The sequence below is a fragment of the Pelophylax lessonae genome (assembly GCF_965119305.1).
Source record: "Pelophylax lessonae genome assembly, chromosome: 3".
Classification (NCBI taxonomy): Eukaryota; Metazoa; Chordata; class Amphibia; order Anura; family Ranidae; genus Pelophylax; species Pelophylax lessonae.
In genome coordinates this window covers 136,256,883-136,276,954 of record NC_138770.1, presented here as the reverse complement: position 1 = coordinate 136,276,954, position 20,072 = coordinate 136,256,883, and the positions used below count along the sequence as shown (strand labels likewise).

The 20,072-nt window shown below is 45.0% G+C and overlaps 1 protein-coding gene across 1 annotated transcript in view; it reads right to left on the bottom strand.

Annotated features, from left to right (window-relative positions):
• NBAS (NBAS subunit of NRZ tethering complex) overlaps positions 1-20,072 on the bottom strand; it is a 1,303,215-nt gene that overhangs the window by 589,682 nt on the left and 693,461 nt on the right. The window contains exon 40 of the mRNA XM_082252487.1: positions 9,491-9,628. Within this exon, the coding sequence (XP_082108613.1) occupies positions 9,491-9,628 (138 nt within the window). The remainder of the gene's footprint in view (positions 1-9,490; positions 9,629-20,072) is intronic.

Genomic DNA, 20,072 nt, shown 5'->3' with positions numbered 1-20,072 from the left:
TTAGTGGACAAGTGGAAACCATTGGATGCCAAGTCCCTGCCTTTACCCACACAAGCCACATTGGAATCCTGGCACTCCCTCCTCGCACGACTGCCTACCACCGCTGTATGCAAACGGGTCCCGCTCCCAATTACTACACTAGAAATACTACTTCCATACACCAATATTTCCGCATTCCAGGCGGCAGGCATTAACACGATTGACCAGCTCCTTCAATCTAACTCCCTCAAACCCTTCGAGACTCTACGGGTAGAGTTCAACTTGCCCGCACAAGCACGCTTCACATATAATAGTCTGGCAAGCTTCGTGCGCAAACACCCCCCTCCCAACCTTGCTATCCCTATACAAGTTTGGCAATTCCTTACGTCCCCCTCGCCCCCAACGAAAGGTATATCTTTGTTTTATAACATCATAGGCCATAACCTGACCTTTTTGAAATCTCCACATATGTTAGCATGGGAAAGAGAACTTCAGGCGTCTTTCTCAGAAGCACAATGGAAAATTGCCATACGCTGTTCTTACAAATCCACCCAATGTGTGAATCATTGGGAACAATATCAGAAAATTCTTACCCGATGGTATTTGACACCGTATCGACTTTCAAAAATCTTTGATTCCCAGAGCCCATTGTGCTGGCGCAATTGCGATCAAGTTGGGTCGTTGTTGCATATCTTCTGGTCTTGCAAAGGCTTGTCCAGTTTCTGGAGAAGGATGTTTGAAGTTCTGTCCACCACTACTGGAATCCTAAGACCCCCGGATCCTGCCCTGGCCCTACTCTCGTTGGGTCTGGACACCTTCCCACCCTCCTTAAGAACAGTCTCCGTACATATACTAGTGGCGGCCAAAACGGTCATAGCACGCCACTGGAAACAACCCATTGCACCCTCCCATATGGAAGCAATCCGGCTAGTCAACTTACAATGTTCTATGGAAAAGGCATATGCCTACTCCAAGTTCCAGGGTCCAAAATTCTACAAGGAGTGGCAGGCATGGTTGCAAAGCCCATATTTCTCCCCTACACCTAGTTGAGGTCTGCGTTGCAGGCAACCTTCCCTCCTCCCCTCCCTGTCTTTAACTACAGTTTTGGTTTTAGTTCTGTACAATGCACTTTTATTGGATCTTCACTGGTTTTTTCATGTGACTTCTGATACTGATACATATGCAATACCTTGTGTACTTATATTGTCTGCATATATGCAAGTTTCACGCTCCTGTTCATATGCACTCTCTTTAATGTGATCTTGTTACGGTTAATCCATGTTGAAGACGACTATGGTTTAATTTCTTGTATTTTGTAAAATTTCAATAAAAATCTATTGAAAGTAAAAAAAAAAAGTCTACACACCAGTTAAAATGTCAGGTTTCTGCAATGTAAAAAAAACGAGACAAAGATACATTTTTTTCAACTTTTTCCACCATTAATGTAAACTATAAACTGTACAACTCAATTAAAAAACAATATGAAAACATAAAAAATGTGGCTGCATACGTGTGCACACCCTTATTATAACTGTGGATTTAGCTGTGATCAGAAGTAAGCAATCACATTCAAACTCATGTTACATAGGAGTCAGTACACACCTGCCATCATGTAAAGTGCCTCTGACTAACCCCAAATAAAGTTCAGCTGTTCTAGTAGGTCTTTCCTGACATTTTCTTAGTCTCATTCTAAAGCAAAAGCCATTGTCTTCAGAGAGCTTCCAAAGCATCAGAAGGATCTCATTGTTAAAAGGTATTAGTCAGAAGAAGGGTACAACATAATTTCCAAGGCATTAGATATACCATGGAACACAGTGAAGACAGTCATCAAGTGGAGAAAATATGGCACAACAGTGATATAACCAAGAACTGGTTGTCCCTTCCAAATTGATGAAAAGATGAGAAGAAAACTGGTCAGGGAGGCTGCCAAGAGGCCTACAGCAACATTAAAGGAGCTGCAGGAATATGCAGTACTGGCTGTGTGGTACGACAATCTCCCATAATCCTTATCTGTCTGGCCTATGGGGTAGAGTGGCAAGATGGAAGACTTTTCTTACATAGAAAAATATCCAAGCCCAGCTAAAATTTGCAATAACACATCTGAAGTCTCCCAAAAGCATGAGCGAAAATGTTTTATAGTCTTGATGAAACCAAGGTTGAACTTTGGCCATAATTCCAAAAGATATGTTTGGCACAAAAACAACACTGCACATCACCAAAATAATACCATACCCACATGGCGGTGGCAGAATCATGCTTAGGGGGCTGTTTTTCTACAGCTTTATTAGGGGCCTTAGTCAAGGTTGAGGGAATTATGAACAGTTCCAAATACCAGTCAATATTCGCACAAAACCTTCAGGCTTCTGCTAGAAAGCTGAACATGAAGTGGAACTTCATCTTTCAGCATGACAATGGCCCAAAGCATACATCCAAATCAACAAAGTTAATGGCTTCACCAGAGCCCAGACCTGAATCTGATTGAAAGTCTGTGGGATGATTTGAAAATGGATGTGCACAGGAGATGCCCTCGCAATCTGACAGATTTGGAGTGTCAAGATGTGCCATGCTGATAAGACTCATACCCAAAAAGACTGAGTGATGCAATAAAATCAAAAGGTGTTTCAACAAAGTATTAGTTTAAGGGTGTGCACACTTATGCAACCATATTATTTTAGTTTTTTTACTTTTACTTCCCTCCACCTAAAAGATTTTGGTTTGTTATTCAACTGAGTTGTACAGTTTAAAGGTCACATTAAAGGTGGAATCCATTCTGAAATTATTTATCTTGGTCTATTTTTTTTTTACATCACAGAAACCTGACATTTTAACAGGTGTGTGTAGACTTTTTATATCCTCTGTAGCTGGTTATTTCGATTTAAAACTGCATATGGATATTTAGGAATATATTTTATTTTTTTAAAACTTTACACCAAACTTTTTTGAGTTTTATAAAAAAAAAAAAAAACCCTTACATTTGTGACTTATGAAAGTTTATAATAAAAGGGTCCCAACGGTAGATCATATCCCCATAGATATATATATATATATATATATATATATATATATATATATATATATATATATATATATATATATATATATATATATATATATATATATATATATATATAATCACCGAAATGACAACGCATATCTCACAGGGTGCAAAATGGGCACTATTTGGCTCGGTATATATCGACCCATAGCAAAGGGGGGATATATACCGGAAATATTTCCTTCTGAGGGTATGGGACTCGGCATTCTTCCTTTGCGGGGCCTGGGGATCTACCCTGGGATACCTTCACGTGGTCATACCCATCGGCCGCCTGGAGCGCCTGATGGGCGGCTGATGCCGTGGATTCATAGCCTCATATTGGTAGCACTTGCACTTTTGGTGAGCATCTAATGTTTATACAAGATGATGTATATGGATAAAAGGAATGATTATTTGTCATTATTTACAATTTTGTATGTAATAATTTAATTAATTATTATGTATTTTTCTTTTGTAATAGTCAACCTGGGATCTCTAAGGGGTCTTTGAGAAAGCTACTACAGCGAAACGCACCAGCTCCGTCCCTATCGGTTGTGACTATAATATGTGCCTGTGCAATCATTATGAGATATGTGATGTCAGGTTATGAATCAGTTTCATCTATTTTAATGAATTTTTTATGTATTTATCAATAAAATGAGTGTATATTTTCTACTTAACATATGTGGTGATTATCTTTGATGCTCAGACGCACTGGTTTAGATACCCTCTCCACCATCCCTCTTATTTTATGGTGTGGATAAGGTCCTTTCTTCTTTGGATGCTTGGACCTTGCCATACCTGTGCCTTTTATTTATTACGTCTCATTCGGGATTGTAGGGATATCTAACTACATGATCTAGGTCTCTCCAACGACCATTCACATATTTATAAACTACTGAGTACCATTTTGAGTTACTGCAATTAAAATTTCAGCAAAATGCACTAGCCTGTTGCATAATTTTTTCCACTTTGATTTCCGGGGTGTCTTTGAACTCAGCCCTCTGTAGGTTGATAATTTTTATTTCCATTAAATGACATGGCATTCTTTCATTCCTAACACATTACCCAGCCCGTATGGATAGCCAGCATATTTTTCCCCATTGAGATCTGATGTGGTTTCAAAGTGTTTCTTTATTTATTTTTTTTTTTTTTACAGTGTATATTATAAGCCCAGATTCTGTTATAACCTTTCATTTAGCTTTGGACAAGGCAGAGAAGGGTTTGAGCCTCTGTCAGGTTTCTATTACTGTGATTTGCTCCTACTTCCTTTAAGGAAAGGAAGTAACATTGACAATTTTTAGTACAGTGGGAATGGGTTAGAACTTGTGACATCATTTTTATTGTTGTCTGTGCTTTCTTGTCCAGGTGGCAATTGTATAATCAATTTGTCCATAGCTGTAACAGGGTTAGGAAGTACTGTAAGTCACTTCTTCAGTTGTATTTATATATTTGCTTTGTGGAGAACTTTATTTTCACAGGGGGGTGCAGAAGCCCACTATGAAGCAGTAAATATGGGTCCTTATCATAGAGCCTTATTGCTCTCGCTCTCTGGAGCTCATAGAGTGATGGCATGACCATTAGTTCATCTTTATACCCCATAGTTCAGTGTTTCTTAACTCCGATCCTCAGGGCACACTAACAGGCCATGTTTTAAAGAAACAGGTGATATCATTTGCTGCTCAGTGATTGCCGTATTCTAGTCTGCATCTCCCCAAAGTAATACTTAAAATCTGGCCTGTTAGTGTGCCTTGAGGACCGGAGTTGAGAAACACTGCCATAGTTAAAGGGTTGAACTTCACCCTCTAATAGAGAAGTACTGCTCTTTAATCATAGAGCAGATGGTGACAGGTCAGTATTACAGTGGAATCAAAAGGTACCTCTTATATGTTCTACATATGGAGGTTTAAAACAGAGAACCAATCATCCACTGCCCTTCCTCTCATACAATGAACCAAGAAGTGTTCAGTACTGGTAGCTTACGAGTCCTGATCCTGTACTTATAATTGTGCTCCTATGTGCAACTGAGTTTTAATTTGAGGCTAAGTTCACACTGCTGCGATAAGATTTGGAATTGATTTTTTGTGCGATTATGTAGTACAACTTTGATGTTTGTGTGCACATTCTACGGGGCCAAAATTGCACTGGAAGAACAAAAACAGCTTGGGTAAGCAGCAGGACACATTTTTACAAGAGTATTAGTGAGCTTGTTAAACTTTTTGATCATATGGTACATCTCAAATGCTACCTCAAAGTTAGAGGATATAAAAATATACATAAAGGGTTAAAGACTTATCACTGGAGATTGGGTATTACTGAGCCGGGGATTTGCTTAGCTAGGAGATTGCAGAGCAGATGATCTACCAAACCAGGGGAACTACTGAGTCAGGGACATGCTGAGGGGGAGATCCACTGAGCCAGGAAACTGCTGAGCTGAGTCACTGCTAAGAGAGGGTGCAAATAAGCCAGGAAACTATTAACCACTTAAGCCCCGGAAGATTTTACCCCCATTCCGACCAGGGGGTATTTTGCGATTCGGCACTGCGTGACTTTAACGGACAATTGCGCGGTCGTGCGACGCTGTACATAAACGAATTTGGCGTCCTTTTTTTCCCACAAACAGAGCTTTCTTTTGGTGGTATTTGATCACCTGTGCGATTTTTTGATCACGCGCTATAAACAAAAAAAGAGCGTCAATTTTGCAAAAATAGCAATATTTTTCATTTTTTTATATGAAATTCCCCCCAAAAAAAATTTTCGGCCAATTTGTTTTATGCTACCTATGTTTGGTAAAAAAAAAAAAATCGCAAAAAGCGTATTTTGATTGGTTTGCGCAAAAGTAATCGCGTTTACTAACAAAGGGAAAGATTTTTGTCATTTTTGTTGTTTTTTTTAACGCGTAATGGCGGCGATCTGCGATTTTTTTTGCGGTACTGCGACATTGCGGCGGACAGATCGGACCCTTGACTGACATTTGTGACACTTTTGGGGTTACCAGTGACATTTCTACAGTAATCAGTGCTATATATATGCACTGTTACTGTAAAAATACACTGGTAGTGAAGGGGTTAACTTTATTTGGGAGGGAGGGGCTGTGTGTGTCCCTAGGGGCGTGCTTTCTACTGTGATTGGCTGTGGCTTGAGCTGTAAAGACACTGATCAACGGATCTACATACTAGATCCGTTTGATCAGTGTCTTTACAGCGAGGAGAATGACAGGTCGCTTGTTTACACAAGCTGCCTGACATTCTCCCTCTCCCCCGCCGATCGCCAAGTGGCCGGTGGACATCGGGTCCGCTGGTCACACGCGCGGGGGGGGGTCCGTGACCACGCGGGAGCGCACCTCCGGCGGCGCGCGCTCGCTCCCTAGACCCTCACAAGCAAGCAACGTAGCCCTACGTTAGTTTGCCTGTGAGGGGCTGACCGCCGACGTAGATAGTCGTGCGGCGGTCGGCAAGTGGTTAATGAGCCACCAAAAAAAAAGCACACCAGAAACCACACCAACACCTAACCACATGTCAAATCTGGTGACTTCATCATCACTTTCCATTTAACATTGCTTGACCTTTTATACAAACAGAAAACCAACACACACAGTAGTTGCCAAGTTTCATTAAAGCATTATAAAAGCATCAATAATAAAACACAAGTCCATAATAAAATAGTAGGCGCTTTACTAATTAACGCAAGTGTAAAATAGGGCTTACTGTTCACACTTTGCAGTTATTGAAGCAAAGCACGGGGGGATTACTGTGATCCTGTGATCACCGAAAACGTGAAAACACTGTAGTACAATAATGGATGGGACTTTTAAGGCACCAGAAAAAATGGTTTACAAGGTAAAATACATAAATTTTGATTGAAAGATGCTCCTGGGTTTTTCCCACTGAGACATACTGCCAGTCTTCCTTCCCAAGGTTTCCCCACATCCAATTCGCATGACAGGAGATTGTAACCGGCTCTCAATGGAGCCGGTTCACACATCTCTGTGGCAGATTGCACAGGGGTTCTGTGCGTCTTTGGCTCCGCTTCAGGTCCAAATTCCTGTAAAAATTTGGGCCGGATTTGCCAATGAAACGGAGAACAGGGATGCATCAGACTGTGAATCCAGCCTTAAAGGAAACCTGTGACTAGGTGATTGATATTTAGGGCCTAATTAGGCCTATGTAAGTTTCTTCCCAAATGCATTTTCTATTAAAATGAATGGAAGTAAATCTGAGACCAAGCAGTAAATGAGCTTTTAAATTAAACCGTGTTTAATCTCTATTGCTACAAACACTGTGGAGCAATTCATTCTTCAAGTTCAAACCAGAGACACTAAACAATATTTTTTGTCAGTTTCTAAGTAGTTTTAGCCCTCGTCCACACCAGTGTGACTTGTCAAGTGGTTTGCCAGTTGAAAATTGCATGATAAGTTGCACCCTATTTGTGCCTATGGAACCGTTCAAATCAGTTTGACACTGATATACACCAATTTGAAAAAAGGTTCCTGCACTCTTTTTGGTGATTTTATGTGTGACTTACTTTCACATCTGTGCATGAAATCACACAGATGTTGACAAGCCGAACATGGAATTGAAATGCCTGGTGGCTTTAAAATCTTGCTGAGGTAACGTTTAGTGTGACCCGGGACTTAACCACTTGCAGACTGCCGTACGACTATTTACGCCGGCAGTCAGCCCCTCACAGGCAGAGCGACGTAGGGCTACGTCGCTAGCCTGTAAGGGTTTTGGGAGCGAGCGAGCGCGCGCGCCACCGGATGCGTGCTCCCGCTCGGTCACGGACCCCCCCGCGGGTGTGCCCGGCGGACCCGATGTCCGCTGGGCACTCGCGATCGTCCGTGACAGCGGGAGAAAGGCAGGCAGCTAGTGTAAACAAAGCTGCCTGTCAGTTCTCCCTGTGTATGAATGGAGATCAAACGGTTCTACTATGTAGGACCGTTGATCACTGTTCTTACACATCAAGCCACAGCCAATCACAGTTAGAAACACGCCCCTAGGACACACTTAACCCCTCCCTCTCCAATACAGTTAACTCCTTCACTGCCAGTGTCATTTTTACAGTAACAGTGCATATGTATAGCACTGATTACTGTAGTAATGTCACTGGTAACCCCAAAAGTGTCATAAATTTCAGTCAAGGGTCCGATCTGCCCGCCCCAATGTCGCAGTCCCGCCATTACGCGTTAAAAAACAAAAACAACAAAAATGTCAAAAATCTTTCCCTTTGTTAGTAAACGCAATAACTTTTGCGCAAACCAATCAAAATAAGCTTTTTGCGATTTTCTTTACCAAACATATGGTAAAAAAAAAATTGGCATAAAATGTTAAAAAATTTTGATTTTTACATTTTTTGGGGGGGAATTTCATATAAAAAAATGTGAAAAATATTGTTATTTTTGCAAAATTTACACTCTTTTTTTTTGTTTATAGCGAATGATCAAAAAATCGCACAGGTGATCAAATACCACCAAAAGAAAGCTCTGTTTGTGGGAAAAAAAGGACGCCAAATTTGTTTAGGTACAGCGTCGCACGACCGCGCAATTGTCCATTAAATTCACGCAGAGCCAAATCGCAAAATAGGCCCTGGTCAGGAAGGGGGTAAAATCTTCCGAGGCTTAAGTGGTTAAAGATCACTTCTCCCTCCCCCAACAATGACTTGTCTACCTTTTTAACCTCTAATGTAAACACAGCAGTTGCCCCAGGTATACATCAGAAGGCTGATGGGCTGCAAAGTCACTGCTAGGATAGGGAGCTAAAGTTGCTAAGGAACTGACTTCAGTGCTTCAGTAAGCCTTGAGGGTGAATTGCTCCCACAGCACATGGCAGGGGCCCAGGTATCTGACATACCCAGATACCAGAGGCAGCCAGAGATCTGCAACAGTGGAGTTTTCATACATGGGCCACTGGAAAGATAAGTACACATCATGATCTGTTACAGACTGGCTTACATTTAGTTTGCTGACCTTATTACAGGATCACTTTAAGGATATGCCTAAATGCCCAAAGCATAGTGACAGGTTTACTTTATTTATATGAGTAATGGAGTCGTTTGGAATTTGTATAGACCTGGAGTTCTACTTTAAATATGAAGACAGATAGATACCAACTGACTTGAATAATGACATATATTGCACCAGCAACATTTAAGCATATACAGACAGGAATAGGAGTAAGGCAAAAAAGTAAACTAAAGATTATTATCCTTCACATCAACCTCATCATAATATTTTATACATTATTCAAGAAATAAAATGAATACATGAAACCAAAATAAACAATGTGAAAAGCAAAGCCTGTAACACACGCCTTGCATCTTTTGCTGCCAGGCCTAGATCTGAAGAAATATGACACAGTATTCAGCGATGCAATAAAAAAAAATAAGCTCTTTAATTAGATATAACTTATGCCGCAAGCCTTTTTATCAGATCACCTGCATTGTGGAGTGGAGGGGAAACAGACAGCTCAGTGAACTTACCCTGTAGAGAGGATGGCACTTGTCCTTGAAGCATGGTGCCAAATGGGCATAGATCTGCAGGCTGTAGTAATAAGCTGCCAGCTGGAGAGACAGAGCTGAATGTGATTGCTTTTCAAAGCACTTGTTGGCATCTAGAACCTAGAGTAAAAAAAAATGACAGGCACAGAATTGACTTGGCTGAAGACAACATGAAAGACTTTGATTTAAACCCTCCACTACTGAAGTGGCATTAGTGCCATGTGTAATGCTTTACAAGAGACTAGAGCTTGGCTAATTATTGTCTTCATAACATAATCTTTAAATAATTATGTTGCTTACAAATTTCAGTTAGAGATATGATTTAATATCACTAATTGGACAATACTACATACATTTTACCACAAGACATCCATGTGGACCTATACCCCAGTGTTAACATAAAGCTGTATTAAAGTAGAAGTTCACCGTAAAACTAAAATCTGTACATCTACTGGCATCCACAATCTAAGACTAGCCCTGTAAAGAGGAAATCACTATACCTTTTCTTAAGCCGATCTGGTCTCCGGTGATGGAAGCTCTGCAGAAGAGACAGCCGACAACAATTGGGAAGTGACGTCACCAATAGAGTTACTATGGGGCTTCCGTTGTCAGCTGCCTCTTCTACACCCAAATCCAAAGGAAAGCCGCCACTAACAGCTTAGCGTGGGACCGGCTTCAGAAAAAGTTATGTATAGTTATTTCTTCTTTACAGGGCTAGACAGATTAGTGTTAGATTGTGGATGCATGTAGATTTACAGATTTTAGCTTTAGGGGGAACTTCTACTTTATTTTTTTTTTTCCTTTTTTTTTTTTTTCCATAAGAAATTTTTTTTTTTTTTTATTGAGTTTTAAATAGAAAACATACATAATATACATTACACATAAGTACAAAAGCATGGAATGTATACACAAATAAAGAAGAGTGAATGGTAAGATAACACAAACTTGAAATAACATGGCAAAAATTAAGCGGAATAAACATCTTCGTTATAACAGTGGGTTCATGGAGAGTAGTCATACAGATAACATGGCCACGAGTCCGTCTAAACTGAAAATCGGGGTTACCTGAGGCAGGGGGCCATATTAGTTAAGGATATGCGTGGGGAAGGCAACATGTGCCACAGCGGCACCATTAACTGGGAAGTGCTATCCATGTTGTACATAGGGCAGGGGTTGAATATGGCCGGGATGCAAGCTAGTACCCACTAATTATCGGATAGGTAATCAATTTTTACCAAGAAGAGGAGACAAACAGACAAACAACAGAACGGGTGGGAATGATGGGGAAGGGGAAGAGGGGTGAGGGGTGGGGAAGAGGAGGGGGGGGGAGCAAGGGATGTAGAGGGGGGTGAGTGGGGGTTAAAGTAAAGAAAAGAGGGCAGGCGGGGATGAAAAGGAACAGTATATGATCAAAGGTGTATCAATTAAATCATGAAGTGTTGTCTTTGGTTTCCATAATTGATTTGTAAGTGGCGGTATCCTTGAATCTGATCCAATCTATCCATAGGGCTGAAAACTTGTGGATTTGATCATTTGAAATGCTGATTAATTCCTCCATTTCCTCAATTCTATTGAGTCTAAGGAACCATTCCCTAGAAGATGGAATGGAGGTTGATTTCCAATGGCATGGCAGGCATAGTTTAGCAGCAGTTAGCATGTGGCGGGCAAGGATCGGCCTGGGTGTGTTTTGAGTGGCTGGGACGTGGTTGAGAAGAAAATGGCCGGGGGTCAGGGGAAGGTCATAAGACGTGACCTCACGCACCAACCTGTGAACCATCTCCCAGAAAGGCTGGATATTGGGGCAGGACCACCAGATGTGAAGCATGGATCCGGTTTCCTGACGGCACCTCCAACAGGTGTCGGGAACCCCAGGTTGAAATTTATGAATTCTATCTGGCGTCCTGTACCAACGCGTTAGGATTTTATATCCATTTTCCTGGGTGGTGACGTTAATAGAGGCCCGGTGAACCGAGCGGCACATAGTTTCCCAGTCCTTTTCAGAAAGGGAGAGTTGGAGGTCACGGGACCAGGCTTGCGCAAAGGGGGCCAGAGCGACTGGAGGAGCGTCGAGTAGGTGGCCATAGAGTTCCGAAATCAAGTGTCGCTGTGGTTTGGCGCGGATGCTGATAGCTTCCAAAGGGGTCGGGGGTCTCGACCAATCGCTAGAGGTAGCTGAGGTAGTAAGAAAGTGTCGAATCTGGAAATAGGACCAGAGTGGAAGAGTGTATGGTGTTATGGAGCGATTAATCTCTTCCCAGGAGAGGAGATTTCCATCCTTGAAAAAACAGTGAGCAAGTATTTCCTGATGAGGCCAATTGTGTCGAAGGAAATTAAGTGAGTTGCCGGGTGGAAATGCGGGATTCATCCTCAAAGAGGTTAAGGGGCCAACCCGCGGGTTGATCCGGAGCTTTTTGCGCCACTTGTCGTGGACCAGGAGCGGAGGTCCAATAAGGGGGTGACATTTAAGAGATAGGGGAACGGAAGAGAAGGGCATCCAAGCCAGTAAGTGAAGCGGGATTACTGAAAAGGAATTTTCAAGATTCACAACCAGTTTGCTGGAGGAGTGAAGATTCCAGTCCAGAAGTCTGGTCAGGATGCATGCCTTGTGATAGGTCTGTAAGTCCGGGAGGCCCAGGCCACCTTTGTGTTTAGGGGCCATCAGGCGGGTGAGTTTGATCCTGGGAGGTTTCCCATCCCACAAAAATTTAGAACAGGTAGTCCGAAGGGTCGTGAAGAATGAAGCCGGGAGTTGAATGGGAGCCGCCTGGAATAGATACAACAGTCTGGGAAGGATAGACATCTTGAGTAGGGCGGCCCTGCCAAACCACGAAACGCGTATATTCTTCCACGCCCGTAGGTCGCTGCAAATAGCTGTCAGTAAGGGTTTATAATTGGTGTCAAAGAGGGATTCAAGGCGGCGGGGTATGTGTATGCCCAGATAGGGGATGGACGCTGGTGCCCATATGAAAGGGAAATTAGTTTTGCATCTCTGCAGGTCCACATTAGGTAGAGTGACATTCAGGGCCATGGATTTGGAATAATTAACTTTAAGATTTGAGAGGGAGTGAAAGAGTGCAAGGTCTTGAAGCAAGTTTGGCAGGGAGACGTGCGGGTGAGAAAGAAAAAGTAGCATATCATCCGCGAATGCCGCTACCTTGTGAGTGTTGTCACCTATCGGGATTCCACGTATGTTGGGGTTCGAGCGGATCATATTTAAAAAGGGTTCCAGAGAGAGTACAAAGAGGATGGGGGACAGGGGGCAGCCCTGTCGTGTGCCATTGGAAAGGTGAAAGGCGTTCGACAGGTGGCCATTAACCCGTACTCGGGCTACCTGATTGGTGTATAGAGCGCGTATACTCAGTAGCATTCTCTCTCGCAATCCCATGGATATCAGCATAGAGGAGAGATAGTCCCAGGCCACTCTGTCGAACGCCTTTTCAGCGTCCAGGGAGAGAAAGAAACCGGGGAGGTTATGGGAGGTAAGCCAGTGGTGAACGTTAAGTGCCCTAGTGGTGTTGTCCCGCGCCTCCCTCCCCGGGATGAACCCAACTTGGTCCAAAGAGACCAGGGAAGGAAGGAGCGGGACAAGCCGGTTGGCCAAAATCTTGGCATAAAGTTTAGCATCTACATTTAGAAGGGAGATAGGACGATAGCTGGAAACTAGCGTCTCGTCCTTACCTTCCTTGGGGATCACTGTAATGTAGGCTTCCAAAAGCGACGTGGATTGATGCTGGGATTCTGCAAGACTCCTAAAGGCTCTAACAAAGTGAGGTTTGAGTATGTCCTCAAAGGCCCGAAAGTATAGGAGGGGAAGACCATCAGGTCCAGGTGCTTTGCCCGGCTTCATCTCGCGTAGAGCTCTAGTGAGCTCTTCGGTGGTGATGGGAGATTCAAGAGCTTCTGCGTCTTGGGTGGATAGGGGGGATAAGCCATGAGATTTGAAAAAATTCTCGAGTTGAGATGTTCTTGATGCAGTCTGGGTAGGACTGCCAGGAGCTGGGGAGAGGTTGTATAGGCCCTTATAAAATTCCTCAAATTGATGGGCGATAGCCTCATTAGAGGAGTGGAGATTGCCCGCCGAATCTCTGATGGTATAGATGGAGGCGAGATTAGTTTTAGGGCGGGAGGCCCGGGCTAGAAGACGACCACTTTTATTACCCTGTTCGTAAAACACTTTACGGCTAAGGACAAGTCTACGATGTGCTTGGAGGCCTAATAGTTCTTTCAAGCGCGAACGGGTCTCAGATAGTTCCGACGCGGCTGCTTGGGCATGAGAGCGTTTGTGTGCCGTCTCGAGGACGGTAAGTCGGGAATATAGGTCTTGAAGTTCGCGTTGGCGTTCTTTTTTCAGGGAGGCTGCTATTGCTAGGAGTTCGCCTCTAATTACGCACTTATGTGCTTCCCATTGAACAAGAGGTGTGGTGTCCGGAGTGTCGTTAATCTCGAAGTATTCCCTAAGTTTAGACTGCAGGCTGGAGAGAACTGGCCCATCCTTGAGGAGCGAGGGGTTCAATCTCCACGTTTTGGACTTTGTGACAAGTTCAGGGAATCGGAGCGTCATGGTTATAGGACTATGATCTGAGAGGATCCTAGGTTCAATAGTGGCACCCGAAAGGAAAGGCAGGTCTGTTTGTGAAAGAAAAATGTAGTCGATTCTTGAAAATTTGGAGTGGGGGGCGGAGAAGAATGTGTAGTCCCTATCGTTAGGGAATAACGTCCTCCAGGAATCATGAAGATGCAAGGATCGAAGTTGAAGGTGAATTTGGCGCAGTGCCCGGAATGGCAGCACTGATGCACCGGTTGATGAATCTAGGAGGGGATTGAGAGGGGCATTAAAATCTCCCCCAAATATCAAGAGTCCGGTAGTGAAGTCTGCAAGTTCCTGGCATACTGTTCGGAAAAAAGGTATTTGTTTGGTATTTGGCGCGTATATATTGGCTAGGGTCACTGGTCGAGAGTTAAGGTGGCCTTTAACAAAGAGGAATCTACCCTCTGGATCCGATCTAACGTCCAGAGGCTTGAAGTCGACTTGTTTAGCAAGTAAGATAGAAACTCCACGTGATTTGGAACCTTCAGAAGTAGCATGAAACGCTGTAGGGAAGTGCTTATTAGAGAAGGAAAGCGGATCACCCGTTTTGAAATGAGTTTCCTGCACTAATACTATTTGGGCCCGCAAACGTGAGGCTTCGGCTAGAAATTGTGAGCGCTTTTCAGGAACGTTCAATCCCTGGGCATTGGACGAAAGAATCTTGATAGTGCGTTGCGTTTTGGTCATGGCAGGGGCAGGCATGATGACGTCCACTCAAAAAGGAAGACAAATCAGGGAGTATGAGAGGGTGTATCAGAGAAGAAGAGAAACGGGGCAGAGGGGGGAAGAGATAAAAAAAAGGGGGGTGATAAGGGATGAGGGGGAGAGGAGATATGTAGGGGGGACCAGAAGGGAGACAAGGGGAGAGGAGGGAAGGGGGGAAAAGGGGAAAAGCGGGGGGCTAATGTGGGGAGGGTCGGGAAGGAGGAGGCCGGAGAAAAACACAAGGAAAAGGAGAGCAAATAAGGTCCCCTAGCTTCCCTCTATCAGCAAATCGGAATGACCAGCCGCTAGAGGAGGGGTAGGGGGGAAAGACACAAAGTGTCGCAGGTCAACAGACAGTATAAACTGCTGTTGAGGTGGGGAACAATAGTCTGGATACGATCCCAAGTTATGCATGGGACGGCTCCGCACTGGGGATCAGCAGAGCATGTGTTATAAATGGCGGTGGGTGCCACAATCAGTGAGACAGAGAGGGTCATTAGGTATATTAAAGTGGTAGCCTGAGGTGGGTAATACCGAATACCCAACAATAAACAAGTTTCAAACAGTGTATTAGACATAAAACAAAAAGAAAGAACCTGAAGTGTAATACAGCGTAAACACAGGGGAGAAAGCTGGTAACAATAGCTGTAACAGATAGGTTGTATCCTGGGAAGAGGACAACAAGGTCAACATCTTAGCTTGCCTGTGCATGAAGTAAACAGGTAGTGAATTAACGGTAGGTACTCTCGAGCCGATTCAGTCCCCTGTCCCCGTTAATGTGGCCTAATGGGAAATCAGGGTCGGTCTGTGTCAGTCTCAGGAGTGGTGTCTGGAGGGGAATTGTTGGTGTCCACAAGCTTAGTTAAAAAGGGGGGAGGTGTTGGTTTGGAAGGGAGATCGTAGGTATTCCGGGAGGTGAGGAAAGCGATTATATCGTGGGGAGCAGCATCAGTCTGGTCGGGCGGTACGAGTTGTATAGGTAGGGGGAGGTAGTCACAGAAAACAGTAGGATGGGAGGGGGAGTGGGGAATGAGGGTCCTGGGGAGGAGGTATAGTCGTCATTAATGAGGAGGAGGGAGGGGGATTAGGAGGGACCGCGACCAACAGTTCAGTGTCCAGAGCTACTTATCATACCATAAATAACATTCCTATGAAATACAGCATCTCAATCTCTTTTGTCATCAAGGTGTGGTCGTAGCAAGAATACATGCAAAGTTTAGGCAGTTTGAGGCAAATCAAAGCAGCTCATCTCCCTTTCCCCCCATGTAGTAGCAAATACTGACAAAATAAAGGCGGCATAAGCTAATGACAAGACAGCATGTAGGTTAAACATTAAATATCTAGAATAATCGTAATGGGAAACCTGTAGCAGCCAGTGGTGATGTATGGAAAATGCCATCCATGGGGCTCGCAGTGAACACCGAGGTTCATGGAGCAATGTCAGGTAGGTTAGTAGTTCTGAGTCTTCAGAAGCGCTGAATCGAGATGATAAAACCTGTGGAGAATCAAGGGGAGAGGAAAACAAGGGAGGATATCGGGGGGAATGGGGAACAGTGACACATCCGTGGGCGATGTATAGGAGGGATCGAATGACCAAGAAGGGGGGGAGGGGGGTGAAATGTGGACATCAGAGTCAATGGAGCAGTCTAAATCAGTAAGGGTGTCGGCTGCCAACTGACAGAGAAAAATGGATCAGAAGGGGCAGCGAGGACTGGGGGTTGTAGCTGGATAGAGTCACAATGACAAAGTCCAGAGCAGGGGGGTATGAGGTGTATGGGGGGGTAGGACCAAGGGGGGAATGGGACAAGAGTACCTTTAAGGAAGTATCAGTCAGGCATCAGCGATCAGCTAGAAAGTTCAGAGCTTCAACTTCTCCCGTTGGCGGGCTGGCGATCGAAGAGGACTTGAGCGACGATCATCTCTGGAGCGCATGGGAGTAGCATCGTGGTGTGAAAGGCGTCTTCTGCGTTGTCTGCTTCTCTGTGCTTTAGGGGTATTGGAGACGGTAACTGAGATCCAGGGGTCTGGTGTGTAGAACTCTCCATACCAGTCGGGCAGGTCCATCACAGGAATGTCAAAGGCATCGCAGAAAGCAGGTATGTCATCAGGGATTTTTAAGGATGCGGACCTGCCCCGAAAGGTGGCAAAGAGGCAAAATGGAAAGCGCCACCTGTATGTGATACCTCTGGTGCGGAGGGCTTCTAGTAGGGGGCGTAGGGCTCTGCGATTTTGCAGAGTGATGGGCGAGAGGTCCTGGAAGAGTTTCAGCTCAGTCCCCTCAAACTGTACGCGATCCCGGCCCCTCGCTTTTCTGAGAATTGCTTCTTTAAGGGGGTAACTCACCAGGCAGCAGATCACATCGCGAGGTGGGTCGGAGTCTCCCGCTCGGGGGCGCAGGGCCCGGTGTGCTCTCTCGAAATCGATCGGGGTGTCCGCCGGTCTCTCGAGGAGGTCGTTGAAGATCGTTGTTAGCGAGGTGGTCAAGTCGGGGGGTTCCACAGACTCCGGGAGGCCCCGCAAGCGGATATTATGCCTCCTTCCCCGATTGTCCAGATCCTCAAGGTGGCGGTTTATCTCGATGAGGTGGGATGTGTACAGGTCCGTGCCCCTCTGGAGCTGCTTGATGGCGGCCGCATGAGTGGCAGAGGCCTTCTCTGTGACGTCAAGTCTGGCGGTCACTGAGCGTAGTTCTGCAGTGAGTTCCGATATAGCAGAGCCCAAGGTGGATTTAATGTCCGCGGCCACATTTTGAAGATCCGTGAGGCTCGGAAGGGGTACTGCGGTGGTCGGCTGAGCCTGGGATCCGGAGGCGATAGAGGGTTGCGCCATGGGAGAGCTGGGCGCGGGAGCCGGAGAGGCCGCACGCTGGCTGTTCTTCTGCGTGCGGAAGATGGCTGGGATGTTTCCCGTGAGCTGGGTCTCCTGATCAGGCATCGCCCGGCTGGCTGAGGCGCTGCGACCCGATCTGAGCATGATTTGGAGGTTGAAGGCACCCGAAAAAGCGTTTAGTAGATCCCCAGTGCGTGGAGCCGAGCTAACATGCGGCCATTTGGGTCCGGTGCCAATCCACGCCCCTCAGGGTTTACTTTGGGTAAGCAGTGTGAGGTGTTGGGAGCTTACCCAGCTTCTGGTGGATGGATGGAGTCTGCAGGAAAGATCACTGTTTCCAGGGCTGCTAGGCCGCCACTTTGGGTGTTCTTTTGTTGCCCAATAGAGTCCCTGGATGGCGGATGGCGGGTCCTGTGGGCTCTGGCAGGTGGCGGGTGCCTGTGGGAGGGAGGCAGGCAGTCTGTTTGGGCCTGTGTAGCCGCCGCCGCGCCGGACGTCGGGCCGCGGCGACCGCTAGGAAAGACCGCGGCTTCAACAGGGGTGTAGGCCTCAGTCTCGGAGCTCCGGATCCCGGCCGCCTAGATGGAAAATAAGCAGATCGGCCTGCACAGGGGATCACGGAGGAGCAGTGGGAGCCCAGTGGGTATGTTATTTGAGGGTCTAAGCGGAGGATGCCAGTGGATTTTGTGAGCAGGTAGACCGGAACTTCTACTTTAATAAACAAAAGGCCTGAACTAGTCACCAGTATTGTCTGGGCGCTCTCTGCAGCTGATCTTTTTTCCCATTAGTCACTTAGACCTCTTTCACACGGACATCCTGATTGAGTCCGCCTGTTTTTCAGGTGGCCCCTATCAGAACCTCCATTCTTCTCTGTAGAGTGGCGGGTGTAAACAGACATGTGTCTGTTTACACCAGCCTACATCCAAGCCGATCCGATCAGCCAAAAAGAGACCAATGGGTTCACCTTCCATTCAGCGGATCAGATGGCAGTTGGGTGTAAACTGACAGGCATCCGTTTACATCCAATCATCCATAGAAGAGTGTAGGCTTTGTCCGTGTACGATCTGCATAAGTGTAATGAACATGGACTGGTCATCCACCTGCTCAGCGGAGATCAGCAGACAGATCCCATTCTGAGCAAGAAAATTGCAGCCACAGTTTGATCCATGTGAAAGGGGCCCTATTTTGCCATCCCTGTGTGGAGTTCACAGTATTGGTATAGGAGCGGGACTTTTTCTACCACACATAATATTTTAGAAGCAGAGGGAGGTGGAGAAAGCTCAGTTTTATAGAAAGTAGGGCTGAACGATAGTCAATGTGATATCGACTATCGTACTGTGGGCGTGAGCGATATTCACATTGCCGAAGATACAATGTAAGGCATAGGCATTAGGCAGGGAGAAGTTGGGATGACTCACAGTCTTTGGCTGGCCATACACTATACAATTTTCTTATTCAACTTTCCTTTAGATTTACCAAAACCATGTAATATAGGGTCAAACCTAAACACTTTCAATTTGTATGCAGTCAGGCAGGCCCTTGCACTACATAGTTTAAGGTAAATCTAAAGGAAATTGAATAAGAAAATTGTATAGTGTATGGCCAGCCTTTGTAGCAGAACAGAGCCAACATTCGCCCCGCACGTTCAGTCTGCCTGCCAGCAGCTAGCGTAGTTCTCCAGCTGATGGTGATATGATCCTAGAGTGAGGAGCTCAGCTCCACCCTGTAACCAATCAGCGGCTCCCCCCAGCACGCTGACACTGAAGAACTGGAAACAAGCTTATATAGTAACAGTTCAGAGTGAAGAGTCGAGTCAGTAAGTGTGGGACTGGACGGATGTCATGTGTTCTTCTACCACCTGCCACCACTGAGTCCTGACTGTGCCCAATCCACACTGACTGTCAATCCCTACAATAACATTAACCCTGGCCTGCCCTGGCTGTATGGTGCAATCTGCAATTGCAATCAGAAGAAGGCTGCCCTGTTGCAATATTTCCATGATTTCCTCTCAATATCGCAATATATATCGTTGGAAAAAAAAAAATATCGCAATGTACTTTTTTTCCAATATCGTGCAGCCCTAATAGAAAGAATAAAGAAGAAGCCGAGAGATCTTTGCACTGCATATCCTCAGGTACAGCTCCCACTACAGCAAGGATATCAGTGAGCAGAACAGTAGTGACATTAACAAATCACCTGGAACTAACAGTCATAGGTAGCACTCTCACGGGCACGAAAGAGTAATACTATTTTTCTGGAGCAATTCAAGGAAAATGTAGATTTTTCAGAATACTGCTAAGACACTATTAACATTTTTTTATCCCCCCTAAAAGAAAAAATATTTTTACTACTAGCCTAACTGGGTTGCCTAATTAGAATAAAAGAAGCTAGAAATACCTTACCTGGTGTGGCTCCAATTCTGGTCACATAACCAAAAACCAA